Source organism: Pyrgilauda ruficollis, unplaced genomic scaffold (assembly GCF_017590135.1).
Source record: "Pyrgilauda ruficollis isolate IOZ18807 unplaced genomic scaffold, ASM1759013v1 scaffold12, whole genome shotgun sequence".
Classification (NCBI taxonomy): Eukaryota; Metazoa; Chordata; class Aves; order Passeriformes; family Passeridae; genus Pyrgilauda; species Pyrgilauda ruficollis.
In genome coordinates, this window is record NW_024510321.1 from 16,168,108 (window position 1) to 16,183,854 (window position 15,747).

Consider the following 15,747-nt stretch of genomic DNA (forward strand, 5'->3'; position numbering starts at 1 on the left):
AAAAAAAAAAAAAAAAAAAAAAAAAAAAAAAAAAAAAAAAAAAAAAAAAAAAAAAAACAAAAAAAAAACCAAAAACCACAAAAAAACCCCAAAAAAACAAAAAAAACCCCAAAAAAAACCAAAAACAAACAAACAAACAAAAAAGACCCCACAAATCCACACTTTTTCAGAGATTTTCCAAATTTATAAATGCTTTAGATCTTCACATTCTAAAATTGTCAGCTTGAAATAAGATTAAGAAGTTGATATTTTAATGTAACTAATGAATTTGTGTGCCCTGAATTAGCTGTGTAATTACAGATTTGCAGAATGATTGTAGTTTTGTCCATTATTTAGGAAGATAACCTCAAGAGTTCTGTCATATTTACAAGTCGTTAGTAAAACTGAGCACAAATCAAAGCTTACAAAAAAGTCTGAAAATAAAACTTAGCAGAAAGCTTCCAACATCTGTATATATAACTGAAAAGATCATCTTGATTTCCATGTGTAATTGCTTAGATATGCTTTGGATATGGTAAGAGAGACTAGCTGTGAATGTAACTGTGAATCTATTATAAATACCCCACAAACAAACAAACCACCAAGTTTTAGTACAAATTAAATAGAAAATTACAGTAAAGCACATATTAACCCTAATTTTGAGGTATGAAATCTGATTTTTAAACAAAAGGCTTTTAACCAGAACTCTTTACAAGAATTCATTATTTAAGTTACAGTGATAAAAATTTTTATAAGTAGAACATTCAGCACTGGAAATCTTTCTTTACAAAAATCCCCGAGAAATATTTTAATTTTAACTATCTATATGGAGTATAATGTAATAAAAGTATATAGTATATTAACATGTTTAACCCAGTAAAGTAAGGCTATTTTGTAATGTGGAGATTTTTCTAGGTATGTAATTTCCTCTGTAGGTTAGGGTGTAATTGTATAATGCAAGCAATGTATGTGTGAGATCTCTCACATACACACACGTTACTTAAGCATCTTGTGTTTGAATCATCAGAGATAATTCATTTTATTCTTGTATTAAAAACTATGAATGTTTGAGGCTTTCAGCATTGAATAAAGGACTATATGGATCCAAACCAGGACGATTGATAAAATCCTTGCTACTATTGGCTATTATTTACTGTCTTTTAAGTGGCAGGTTGTATTTATGCCAATTTATCTGCTTCAGGGAACACTCTTGATAGCAGAACAAAGTGAATAAAAGTAGTTTGCTTTGCAAATGAATGCAAATGGTGAAGCCTTTCGGGAAGCCCTTTAACGGGAGCAATGCACTTTGATTATGAGTGAAGCTGCCATTTGGACATGGTGAAAAGAGCACGCTTGAACCATTGATTGGGGGAGACAGTAAAAAGTCAGGAAGGGCCCCGTTAAGCTTGCAGTGCAGCGGGCGGATGTCAGTGTGGTTAGAGCACAGTGGGAGAATGACAGGCAGGATTAGTGTCAGGGAGAAGCTTTGCTGTAGTTGTGGAGATGGTCCCTGGGGTCACTCACCTCTGACTGTTGTTCTGTGCTGATGGCTCTGTAATGCAAACCGCTTAATATGTGCCTGTTCAATATCGGAAATGGTGATTAGAAGAGGTATGTCATAAAGAATTCCTTTAAAATAAATAAAATGGCAAACTACTGATGCTAACAAAGATTTGGCTCTGCAGTCTTTGCCAAAGATGCTGCAAACGTCAGAGACGGTTACTGCATTTTGCCTTCTGAGGCAAACACGATTTCATGCCTTAAACTGCTCTAATTGTGTGTTCCTTGCTTTGTTCACTTTTATTTGGCCATTGTGAAGACAGTCATTGTTAACAGCTTGGCATGTAGTTAGAGTAAAACATTTTTATATCTTTTGGTTATTGAGCAGGGGAAGCATCCGGTCTGGTTTTGTGGCATAACTGCATTTTAGGGAAGGGGGAGGGGTGTTGTTTAATCATCTTGATGGAATATTAAAGTCAAGAGATTTCATTCCTGGTTCATGCTAGAGTGCTAAAACACAGGATGGTAACAGTGACAAGAAGCTAAGATGACTGTTCTGTTTCATTTAGAGGCTTTTTTAATGTGTCATAATGGAGATATTATCTGTATCTTTGCTGAAAAAATATTAGAGCAATTAAGTAAATGTTTAAAATGTTGTGTCTTAAACTGTGATTTAATCATGGCATCATTTAGGTTGGGAAAGGACGTTCAGATCATTGACTCTCACCATTAATCCAGCTCTATGAAGCCCACCAAGTGTCACATCCACACATGGTCTTTTAAATACTTCCAGGGATGGCAATTCCACCACTTCCCTTGGCAGCCTGTTACAATGCTCAAAAACCATTTGGTGAAAAAACTTTTCCTAATATGTAATCTACAGCTCCCCTGGCACAACTTGAGGCCATTTCCTCTTGTCCTAGATCTTATTACCTGGGAAGGAGGCCTCACCCACAGCTTCCTATCTCAGGTAGTTGTAGAGAGCACTAAGGTCTCTGCTTGTCCTGTACGTGCTGTGTGATGGCACGCAAGAGGATCTGCTCCATGACCTTCCCTGGCACCAAGGTCAGACTGATAGTCTTACAGTTCCCTGGATCTTCCTTCTAACTCCTCTTCTTGATGGGTATTACATTTGGAAACCTCTTGTGAACTGAGACCTCCCCAGTCAGCTGACTTTGCTGTTAAATGTCTGAAAGGGACTCAGTGAGCACTTCATTCAGCTCCCTCAGTTCCTGTGGTTGGATCCCATCCAGCCCCATGGACTTGTGTGTGTCCGGTCACTGACCATTTTTTCTTGGATTACGGGGGTTTCACTGTGCTCTGTCTTCCAGGCCAGGGAGGCCAGGGACTGGGTACATGGAGACCAATGGATCTTTCCCTTAAAGGCTGAGGCAAAGGGGAGGTATGAAGTACCTCAGCCTTTTCCCCATCCTGTGTCATTGTTTCTACCTGCATCTAGTAAAAGATGGAGATTCTCCATAGCTCTCCTTTTGTTGCTCATGGATTTGCAGAAACATTTTTTGTTGTCTTTTACACTAGTAGTCTGATTAAGTTCTTATTGGACTTGGGCCTGCCTAATTTTTGCATAACCCCATAATCTAATAAAAGTATTGTTGAATATTATCTTTACTGCATTTTGTAGTGTTGTGTTATATATGTTGTATTAAAGTTAATAGAAATTAAATTCCTTAGTCTACATAATAGACAAAGTGCAAATTTTGAGTGTTCAGGATTTTTAGTGTCTTACTGTTGGTCTTTTGCTTTTATCCATTTTCAGCAACAAGACACAGAAAAGATACCTAGATATTTTTTTCTTTTTGCATTATTAGATTAATTTGTTTAAAGATTTTTTTTTTGTCCGTATATTACCTTGCTAATAAATGTCCAATATTCCCGTGTAATGAATGTTATACAAATGTTTTACAGGCACCTGAATGGACAGAGGAGGACCTGAGCCAGCTGACAAGAAGTATGGTTAAGTTCCCAGGGGGGACCCCCGGTCGATGGGAAAAGATTGCTCACGAATTGGGTCGATCAGTGGCAGATGTGAGTGCACTCAGATTTGCATTGTGTAGAGGATGACAAACCAGAACAAGACAGGCAGTGTAGAAGGCAGATATGGGGGCTGACATTGTCTTTTGAGAGAAGCTACAATCCTTTTAGGACCTGGAAGTGAACCATTAACTAACTATGCAAGAAGCAGATGTCAGCCAGTATCTCCTTCCACAATTAACAGCTGTAACTGATCAGCTGGATGGGGGATTCTGGTGCTTACAAACTTCAGCTACTGTAACCCAATAACAGAAAAACAATGAACTGCAGGTTTTGTAGCAACCTCCTTTCACTGCAAGTGAATGTTTGTGTGACTTGATTAAAGATTACATCTCTGTTTCAAGCCAGTCCTTAAAAAATGCATATGAGCTAATGGTGTTTTTACAGGTAGTTTCTATTAATTAAGCAGGAATATCTTCACAAATTTTAAAACTATGTAATGTGCATTATACTATTTCAGTGCCTTTTTCAGTGTTATAGCATACTTTCAAATTATATTTTTAAACTAACATCTTTGTTAATTCATATTTTATAGTATATACCAGATACCAAAGCTTGTACTTACTTTTTTTAAGTGTTATGATCTTAAAACCCTTAGGGGCTAGGCTGTAAAAGACTTCTCCTTTTCAACCAATAGATCACTAGAACATGTCGTAGTGTCTACTGAGGACCATTTGAAAGCCCTTTCAGTTGACCTTATTTTATAGTCTCTGTAGGGGTTAATGAGAATAACATTTAAATCTGTTCATGTACATTTTGAGATTAGATGTTCTTTATTTATCATATTTCAGGAATTATCTTAAATAATGGAAAACAAAGCCACTGACTGCAGTGAAATATAATAACCCTCTGAGAGATTTGTGTACTTCTTAAATTTTTTTTTCATTGTTGATATAATCACAAAAAGATATTTTGAGAACTTACTTTTAAAGTTTTCATGCACCTATACTGTTCTGATACATATACTAAAAAAATAAGTATTTTGCACTATTCTAATTTTAGAACAATACATTATTTGCAAAATAGTGTATGTAAACAAGAAGTTACCAGCCTGGTAATCAAATGAAATTAGGGTTTTTAAGGTTTATTGTGTTGATACTTGAAGTATTCATACTACTGAACTGACTAAACTGAATAATACTAATACTAAACTTTAATAATAATACGAAATTTATTAAAAATATACTACATTTTACTGATCTTAACAGCAAAAATATTACACATATGTTGGTAGTATACAGTGTTCATGGCAAAGAGCTTTTGAGATTGGTTTGGAAAATTTGATTATCTTGATATGGATAGTATGGACACTTGGAATGGTTCTACATACATCCATCACAAAACTAGCACTATCCTCAGATTGCCTTTTGCACCCACTGTCTGCTTCATTCCTTGACTTGGGTGTATTAGGAATCCTTTGCATAATGTATTTGGCCCAATATTGTACTTGCACACATCCAGTACTGGAAGGAAAAAACCAAAGCTCACTTGTTTCTTCCATTAGATGAGAGGTCCTGAGCAACTTGCTGTTTGTTTTCAGTGAGTAGAAAAGAGAAATTAAAGACGTGATTGTTCTAAGAGCTGTAATTTTCTTGTATGAAAAAAGGAATTTCCAGGAGTTTTATGTGTGGAGAAAGGTCTGAATGTAATCCTTTTCACTTCTAGTAATCTCTTGTAATTGTTCTCCACACAAGTTTTTACTTCTCTAAAAATTTTCAACTACTGCTAATGCTAGGTCTCTTTCCTGACACAAACTAATTAAGAGTTTCTGCTACTTTTATCATTGCACTACACAGAAGTGCAGCAATTAGGTGTTACAAGGAAACAGAAACAAGTATTTTACAAAATGAATGTTTTAAACAAAAGCTTCATGGGAACTTCTTTGGGTCTCAGATTATTACTGCATCAGTACTAGAAATGTTGAAACTGGAAACTACTTCAGATATATCCATTCAGTAAGATTTCAGTATTCAGTAAGATGTACAACTTATCCTGTATATTTCTTGAAGATAACATAGAATCTAAATTTACAGCAAGGATTCTTATTTTGTTTGGGCATCACCATAATTAGATAAGAAATGTTATGCTAAAGCTGCAGGAGAAACTTCTGGGTTGTTAACTTTGTGTGCAGTAAAAAAGGTGTTTGCATGTGCAGGCAGCATTTGCTGCCCAAACAGCTGTTCCCTGTGTCTGCAGGGAGCAGGGCAAGGAGATAAGTTCTGGTGTACAAGGTGCTGCTTTGAAGCAGCTTGTGTAGCAGAGGTTGGGGATGCCTTGCTTACAGCTGGTTTAACAGGAGTCGAGCCAGAGGAGGTTTGAAGTATGTATTATCTAGCAAATGTACTATGTCTTGAAAAAGAAAAACATTCAAGGGCGAATTTGAATTTGGTTTTCCAACATTTTCTAGTAAAGGAAATACTTTGTAAGAACTTGAGATTAGTGTCTGCTTCTTTCTTCTCCTGCAAAGCATCAAGAGCAGTAAGGCTTGGTTTTCCTTTCACAGTTAGAGAATTATGGTAGAAAGGACCTGATAAGGTACTGTGTGCTTGCTTCTGAGTGATTTTATGCATTCAGACCTTATTTAATAGTAGATTAACTAAATAGGTATTCATAAAAATAGCTCACAGTAATCCAGTCCAAAATGGTCTCCATTGTTGCTTCTGTCTCAAAGCTTTCTTCCTCAGAAAAAAAAAAAGTTAGAAAAAATCTCAAAACTTTTTAAAGAATAAACTGAAACCATTCATATATATCAGAGCATCAGTGAAATTCACTCCCTCTAATCACCCCAAAGAAATTGTGTCTTAAATTTTTTCTTTTTTTTTTAAAGAAATAAATTCCTACTACATCCAACTGTGCTTCCACTTAAAATTTTTAGGCAGTGTGGAGCAGTGACTTGAGGAGAGTGTTCTTGGCTTTTTTGAACTTCAGAGCTTCATAGTGTTGTTTTAACTTACTGCATCCTTAGTTTGTGTCTAGTGTTCAGTGTTGCACTTAAACATGTGGTTTGATAGAAACAGCCCAGGTGAGAATAATCAGTTCCTAAAATGTTACCTACAAGGAAAGATTGTGAAAGAATTCATGTTGTTGAACTAAAAAAAAAAAAAAATAGCTGAAAATGTAAGTATTCAACTACAGAAAAAGAAATCATAATGTCCATTGTATTAGTCTTACAGGGCAAGAAGTTTTTGCCTCAAATTTAATCAGAGGCTGCAGAGTTAGACACTGAAGGACACAGAATTACAATGGAGATGATGAAGCAGTGGAATAAGCTGCTGTGGAGTCTCTGTATTTGTGGGCCTTTAAGAACAGGTTACACAAACATCTGCAAGAAACAACATCATTACAGTGGTTCTACCTGAGGTTAGGTCCTTCTCTTCATATGGCCTGTGATTACACTAGCAGGTGAAAGCTATCTGGGAGGAAAAGGGGAGGAAAAAACCCTTCCCTACAGTTGTAAGCACGTGTGAATTCACTTCTAAAAATGTAGAATTAAAGCCAGATAGTCACCATAGTTGGTCAGTAATCAATGCATATACCTCAGCTTGACTTCCTAAATTCAGTAATTCCTAATAGTGTTACTTCGGTGTTTTTCTTGTCTACTACTATTCAAGTTGGTGTTTCGTAGCTTTTTCACTTGTTAATTGTTATTTCCCAAAGCACAGCCCAAATAAGGATTACTGTAAGGCCCATTATATGGGTATGTCTACCAGATTCCCTGTCCAAACAAATACATCCACCTGGTGTGACGCAGGCTGCTGGGAAAGTGCCAGCCAAACTCCAGCAATAAACAGCTACAGCCATGCTGTGGTGCCCCTGAGCTCATTCAGCTCTACTGTTTCTGTTTATGCTGCCTCATGTGATACCAGCAGAAATATCTTTGCAGCATATTCCTGTTCTTTTCACCTCGGAGCAAGGGTAGTGTGGTACAGATATACTGGAGGAAGGGTTTCTACTTTCACTTCTGGCATGGTAAATGTTTATCTTGTTTCTCTTTGGGAAGACGTCTTTTAACAGCCAATGAATGATTGACCCAAAATAGATGAGGTTAAGTTGGCTCACTTTATCAGTATGTTTAATTATTTAAATTGCTAATTGTCGCTTCAGTATGTGCGTATAGGGAATTTAGCAAATCTTTTCCTATAAAGATGGTTTTCAGCTGGCTTAGTATAATGAAATCTTATTGCTTTCACAACTGAAAGCTTCTGCAGCTTTTTAAGTCATTTTTATTGCAATTGGCTGTTATTGTAAATTAGGTTTTCAAGTATTTTGATTATGAAAGGGAAATGGAGTTCAGTTAACTCTAATCAGGATTCCTGCCTGCTGACCTGGTTACCTGTACCACTGCTCTCTGTCATCCTCCAAACATCTGTTCTTTGACCCATTTTCCTTGCTGAATTTGTTGCTCCAGGGTTAGTTCTCATTCCTGTCTGCCAATACTTAAGGAAATAATTGACCTTTTAAAACAAAATAAAAAAGTTATGTTTGAATTTCCTAAGCACTGTGAACACTCTACAACATGGTATAAATAATGAATGGAGTTGCAATACTATTATTTCTGCAAAAATGATATTGTTTTATTTGACAAATGCTAAGCCTTATGAAGATTTATAGTAATGATTGTCAGCTTTTGCTGAACTCAAAAATTGAGGAAAAGCATTTAGATGTGAAATTATAGAAGTATATTGTACTTGACAATACCAACCTTTATAGATAAAAAGTTTAAAAAAAATATTTGCTGAAAGGCATAAATTAATTTCAGTAACTACAAAGGACGTTCAAACTGTAAAAATAATAGAGGAAGTAAAAGCTGTCTGGCATGCCAAACAGACTTTAATGTGATTATTAGGTACAGGTTTTTTAAATTAAAGGCAAAGAGATCTCAGATTTCATACTTGTGAAGTAATATCATTCACTTGTCTTACAGGATTTAAACTGATTCTGTTTGCTCCTGCAGTCACTAATCTCATGCATTTGTGTTGCAAAAACAGACTGATTGGGATTTGCTGCTTGTATAGAAGAACACTGAGGGAGACAGCAAAACAATAGCCAGGTGGCAGACATTCTGAATTACCATGAAACCTGAAAGCATAAGGTTTGGAGGGGTGGGTGCATATTTTGTGATATCTCTTGTATGCCCAAGCAACAATTTCAGCCTGTAAGTCTGACTGTGTGAGTTCATACTCATTACATTTCATATGCCATTGTAAAATAGAATTCTTATTTTTGGCAAATGCAACCTCATTACTTTGTCAACAAGAAAACATCTATATGAGAAATGGTCCATATGTAAAAGCTCATGAATTTATTAGGTCTTTTGCTTCTGGAGATTAACTGTTTTCCTAAGACTGTTTTATATTTCATTTTGTGTACTGTGTCTGCGTTAACTCAGTTACAGTGCAATCCAGTTGTGGATATTCTGAAACACTCACCCTTTAGCAGTTTGCATATATTTATGTAATCAATAGTTCTCCCAGTTGCTTATTGAAGTATAAAAACCTAGATCAAGGTCCAGGAGAGGTTATGAATATCTAAGATGGGGTTTAGATAATATATAGGTCATGTAGACTCTTCAGTCTGAGAGTGAAGTCTTCAAAACACCTGTCTAATCCCACAGACACACCAGAGTGATTCTGTTGATACTTGGAGGGAGGAAAAGGTGGTTGCTGTTCACAGCACTCTCACTGTACAGTTTCATTCTGTGAACTCCTACAGTTTTCCCTGCCATTTTTATAAGATTGAGCAGAACAATGCCCCTTATAAACAAAATGGATTTTTGTCTCACAAAGCATGACCACAGCATTCTTTTCACTTAAAGGAAAAGTTGTTTGTTTTTTTACAGAAGGCTGTGGGACAGCAATATTTGGTCCACATAGATGGCTTGTGAAGGGGTTAAGCCAGTGATGTTGCAACTTTTTATAGAGTGGCATAAATTAATGTAATGTCTCACAAAGCTTACGGTGAGCTGGGTTTGAATTTCATTGCAGAATTCAAATTTCTGACTGTCAAGAAAGGTAATGCATTTTGCATCATCAGTTACAAAATAAGATGTCCAAGTAGTTGTTGCAGTGGGCATTTGAGTCAATCTCCTCTCCTGCATGAGTGCCCATAGGATAGAGCTAAAGACTCTCTCATGGATTTTAACTGACAAAAAACAAGCACAGTATGAAGTCTCCAGCATAATCGCAAGTCTAATTGCAAAGTTCTTCCTCTTGCGTCCTGAAAAAAGGAGCAATTCTTTTGCTGCTTTAAATTCACTGTTTGGGGACTTAAACTGGAGAAAGTTCTACTGATCCTAAGTCCTAAATCTGCTGATTTAGGTCAAATTTGCCTTTTTTGCAGACCACATCTTAAACTGCCTCATAATAAAACTTATGGTTGTTTTGGGGATTTCTGTTGCTGTGGCAAAGTTCAGAATCACACACGGCTTCAAAGTCCATAAGCATAATAAATTGTATTGTTGCTGGCTGCAACTGGTGGTTCTAAGCAAATTCAGTTAAGTTCATAACTTAAGTTCATGTTTTGTTATTCTTTCAAGAATGTTGTCCTTAAAATACTCATTTTCTGTGTTAGTATCAAATTTAACCTACACAGTGGCTAGAGATTAGTTGCATTACCAACTTCTGGGAAAATTTCTAACACTCTACTAAGCTAACTCTTACAAGCAGTGCCAAAACAAAGGTATGTCTGATTTCAAATACTTATTTCAAGTGGTCTTGTAAGTTGCAAATGAGGGTACTTGGAAAATGGAGAAAGATTTGGCTCAATGTATCAGGATTTGAAGTTTCCACAATCTGGTAAAACTGAAAGACCATTTTAGAAGCTCTATTAGTGTCTAAAAGGGAAGTCAGTGTATAAAGCAACAAATTTTAAGTCACATGGAAATAAAAGAATGGGTCATTACTGTTGTCTAACTTGTGTCAAACAGTGCTTGATACAGTTGTGGCTAATATGAAAAAAGCTGTTTAGGTCTAGACTGGAAGAAAATTCAGCACAGCAGGTAGTATTTTGGTTATAAGAGGAGAACTTAAAATTTGGCAAGTTATTCTGTGTGGTTCTGGAAGGTTAGATCCGTAAAAACCTACTACTTTGACAAAGCCATGAAGGCATTAAAATCCTTCTGTATCTGGCTTTCCCTTGTAGGAAAAAGTGTGATTACAGCTCAAATTAGCCTTAAATATTCAAGAAATTTCTTATTGCTTTATAGTAACCTCAAGTACTTACAGGCTGTCTCCACAATGTTTTTTTCTGTAATTACACAGATCTTGGCTTTTTTTTTCATTACATAACTAGGTGGGGAGCATGCAGGAAGATAACAACTGGGTGCACAAGACTGCTATTGGGAGAGCAAATTTGTTAGTTAATGCTGAGAAACCGTTACATCTTTAGTAAATACTTAGAGAACTTCTGCTCAGGAAGATGCTGAGAGTAACAAAAAATGTTACCAGACTCTGTTGTTCAGTAGCACCGTAACATCATCCTTCTTTGCAAGAAGTTTATATGCATTTGGAAAGCCAAGAGATGTAGATTTTCTTCCTCTACAAATCCCACATCATTTTCTTAAAATATCATTAGAACCCAAGAGGTTTGTACTTCTGTGCCTAACTGCTGCAATCCTAATCAAAATACTATCCTAGAGAATGTAGGTATGTTGTTGCCCACAGAAGATTCCCAGGAGACAGCGAATGGTGAAGGCTTCAGTGGCACATGGGTGTGTGCCCTGCAGAGCTGGGCTGGGGGCAGTGCTGCAGGGCTCAGCTGAGCCAGAGCTGCTGCTATGAGAATGGGGACTTGCTCTTCATCTTCTGCTAAAGGGTTCTGTCTCTCTGTTTAGCACCAGTAGGATCACTGTACCTGACTTTACAGTTTTCCCTCTAGGTGTGTCATGGTTCTGTGCTTTTTTATGTCTGCCTTCCCTGCAGGGTGAAAAGTACCCTCTCACTCATGTGATAGCAAAATTTGCTTTTGCCTATGCATCTGAGAGTTTTTTAAGCCGATTCTGATTTTTTTCCTTATACATCTCTGAAGTATCAATTGTCCCATCTGAAAGAGGTGGCAGGTGTCCAGGGTAATAAGAGAGTTAACATCTGGATGGTCATGATGAGGAATGCTTTTACTGCTAGGTGTCTTGTTAAGTAGCAACTAGTCTTTGTGATCTGGACTAATTGTTAGCAGTACAGGAGGAAACCAGCTCTGTCTGGCTTTCATCACATAAAATCATCCCACTAATCCCACTTGCTTTTGATAGAATCTTTTTATAGCTGAAGAGCTATTGAAACAGAGTTCAGAAGGGAGTTCTCAGAAGCAAATTGTTCCTGTGGTTTCTTTCTGTAGGTCCCATAGTAAGATAGTTTGATTTCTACTCCAGCAATTTGATTGCTTGCATCTAGGTTTTTTTGTCATCTTTATCTGTCTAAGGAAATCTGTTTCACTGTGCGTGATATACCCTACTTTATTTGTGACTTCTGTTATCCCCTGTGGACTACAACATTTAAAGTTGATTCATATAAAATAATGCAGTGTGTCTGTTCAGCAGTACAGATACTTGCAGGAATATGAGATCTTCTGTCTTCTGTTTTAAATCAATTTCACAGTCTTGATCCTTATTATTTAAGGTGTCCCCAGACCCAGGATTTCTTAAGGGGGTTGGCTAATACTCTGGTGAAAGCTGTTGTCAGTAACAGCAGGCTTTTAGCACACCTTCTCACAGTCAGGATAAAACTCATAATTCAATATACATAAAAGCTGTAATTTTAAAGCATTATGCAGGAACAAATAGCAGTAATAACTACGAGAGAGTATTCTACAACTGCTTCATACTTTGAATAAGTTTTTCCAAGTATGTTATCTGTTAACTAATGATAAAGTTATAATATCATATAAGCAAGCTATGATAAGTAATTAAGCAGAGAAAGTAATGGGCAACTTATGTTTCATAACTTAGTGATTTTTTTATGAATCAGTTAGCATCTAGCTAGTATATAACACTATTCACTCCTGGAGAGGAAATTCAAATTGATATTAAGGATGTCAAAAAGCATGGAGGAATGGGCAACAGAAGAGTCTGCAGATTTGAGTGGCAAGAACAATGATTAAACTCCAACAGATCAAATTGAAATACAATTTCAGATGTTCTATAGGCTGGATTCCTAATAATCCTCAGCAGTTTAATACTGACATGTTAACGATTCTTGCCCTGTGTCAGCATCTGGAATGCCAATGACAGTAGAGGCTGATGGACACATAAATCTGAAGGCTAAATAAGTGATACCTGAACCCTCAGTGAAAAGAGCTGGAGTAAACATGAACTGTACATAGCACCTGGAAGAGGACTTCTGTGTGAAGAAGAAAGCTGACAAAAATAATAATAGACAAATAATCTTCCCCTGTAACCTGTAAATGATGATAGTAAAGCTGTGGGAAGCTTGATGAGTTGTCAAACTTACATCAACTGAAAGTGCTTGTTTGATGTTTGAAATGGTAGATTTTCAGTATCTAAACCATACACACAGTTGTTATTTCCAGCTTACCTGGTGAATGTTCAAATTGAAAGTCCATCAAAACATGAACATATACCCTAAAGCCTTCTAAAGATAAAGTCTTGAAAATATTAGATTAGAATGGAGTAACTTAATACTTGGTTTCACCAAGCTGTAATGAGTGAAGTTGGCCAACATAAGATAACCTATGGAAAGACTGTTATTCCTGAATTTTCTGCATGTAAGGGGAAATTCTAAATGCAATTGGGATCTGGGAATAAGCCAAAATCCTTCACTGGTCAAATGGAGAGATATGGTTTAGATTCCAGTCCAAATAGATGTAATATGCAGCAAAATTTATATCTGTGATGGGATACATACACTAGCTGAATTTGGGGACACCTGTCTTGTAAAGGAAACTGAAATTCAGCTGATTTGCACCACTTCCAAAGCAAAGTTTGTGTTGCATGTGTAGTCTCAGCTTGAAAGATAAAATAATTGCTGACCTGAAAACATCAGAGGTTCAACAGAGAGAAAACTGAACTGAGTTGGCACTGAGGCAGCAGCTCATGGTGCCTGTCTTTGCTGGCAATTCATTCTGCTCTGTTTTATTCAGGGAATCTTTTCTGCTGTCTTTTTCTTGTCTTCGTGTCCTTATGAGCAGGCTGTAAATCTCAGAAAGACCTAGTTTAAAGATAGCAAAGTGGTTTAGAGACACTTTTCTGGAACACACAAGGATAGGTAGGGCCTTGTCATATTTACAATGAATCCACTGCGTCATTGCAGGAAGCTTTAAAAGCTACTTGTTTGCATGGCAAATTCTTCTCCCTCTTTTGAAAATCATCTATTATAATCCAATTTATATAACATGGTTTCTATTTAAGAGATGCATAGCAGGACACCACTAAGGATCCATTCTGTTCAGCAGTCAAGAATGGTTTCTGTTCCTCTCAGCCTTTTAAATTATTAGTACTGTAGAGACATTGCTAAAGATGAACACAAACATTTTAATTTTTATTATTTTAGAATATAAATTTTTTTAAAGGAAGGCAATTTCTATTAATGGATCATGTTTTTCAAGGAAGATCCCTTCTGTTGTTTCAAATTTGGGATCACAGAGGTCCCAGAACAGTTAGTGGCACTTAAAATTATCTGTTCATGTTACAGCATTCTGACATCTTTCTTTGAACAATTAAAACTTTATCGTACAGCAACAGTAGAAACTGGAGTTTTCTGTGCCAGATGTCTACCTCTGGATAAAGGTTTTGCTTAATTAGAGTTGGGATTTCATTGTTCAGAGAGTTTTCATTTGAACTTAATCATCCCAGAAAATGAGGCTTAATTTGTAGGGAAAATAGACCACTTTGCCTTGTTAAGTCTTGCTGTCATTTCCTTAAGGAGATCCAGCACCAGCCTATTTTTACAGCAAACTGCTGCAATTTCGTGGGCAGAAAGGTGGGTGGGAGGAACCAAACAGAGCAGACGAGAAGCAGATGGTACCAAGGTATTTTAACTATTGAGGTGCTCACTTACGAATACCTTGTCATAGAACAAAAATCCTGAATCTTAATATTTAATTCTCCTCACAGCAAATGGCTTTACAATCCTCTGGCAGGTTTGCTCTCTAGTGCTGCTCTGAGTAGGGAATAATTGTTATTGTTAACATTAGGTAGCTAAAACAGCTGAAGTCTGTGCTGTGGCTCAGGAGGCCTAAATGATTCCTATTGTGGCTAAATCCCATAAATCCCACACAGAGGAATTCCTGACTTTGTAAGTGATGTATTTTTTATTTTTGGTCTGAGCAGCACACTGCCACACACCTTACACTAAATGGATGTTAACATCTGAGGTCCCAGGTTCAGAGAGCAGGGAACACAGGGAACCCATCCCACACAGTATCAAGTTTGATTCAGTGTCTTGCTTGTTCTCATTTTAAGTTTGATTTGAGTGGTTCAGACTACTGGATTTCAATTTCTGCCTTTTTAATAAAGTCCTCACGATCAAAAAGAAAAAAAAGAAATTTATATCTAGTATTTATAAAACATTTTCAGCAATTAAAAATATTGTATAATTATTTGAGTACTACATTTTAAGATTTTTTTTTTGTGGTACCTGAATTTGGGGCTGTAGGCTGCTGCCTAAAAGGATCTACAAGAGAGCTGGAGAGGGACTTTTTGCAAGTGCCTGTGGTGATAGGACAAGGGGCAATGGCTTTAAACTGACAGGAAGTAGGTTTAGATGAGATATTAGGAAGAAGTTTTTTTTCTGTGAGTGTGGGCATCCATCTGCTCTGATACAAGATTGGGGCACTGGAAAAGGTTGCCCAGAGTGGTCATGGATGCCTGGAAGTATTCAAGGTTTGGTAGGTCCAGTGGAAGGTGTCTTCAGGGCAGGAGGGTTAGAACCCTTATGGGGTTATGATCCTTAAGGTCCCTTTCAACCCAAGCCATTCTATAATTTTGTGGTCATTTTATATAACAAAGATGCTAAATAATTACAGAATCTTAATCTTAGGTGAAGCCTGGCTTGTTATCTGAAGTCTAGAAATTTGGGATGAGGAAGCTCCTTGTTCTGGGTGGGGAGAAAGGCTGTTTGTTTGCTTACAAACAGAAGAAATTTTGAAACAATCACTGTTTAAAATAAATCTTAAAAAATGCTAAAATTAGTGTTATTTTTCTCCTGGGACAGAGATTTCATTATACATGGAGAGGTTGAATCAAGCAGCTCTCTATCCTCTGGA

General features: G+C 36.7%; 1 protein-coding gene across 1 annotated transcript in view; it reads left to right on the forward strand.

The window, feature by feature from the left end:
- DNAJC1 (DnaJ heat shock protein family (Hsp40) member C1) overlaps positions 1–15,747 on the forward strand; it is a 107,602-nt gene that overhangs the window by 88,981 nt on the left and 2,874 nt on the right. The window contains exon 9 of the mRNA XM_041489343.1: positions 3,406–3,525. Coding sequence (XP_041345277.1) covers positions 3,406–3,525 — 120 coding nt within the window. The remainder of the gene's footprint in view (positions 1–3,405; positions 3,526–15,747) is intronic.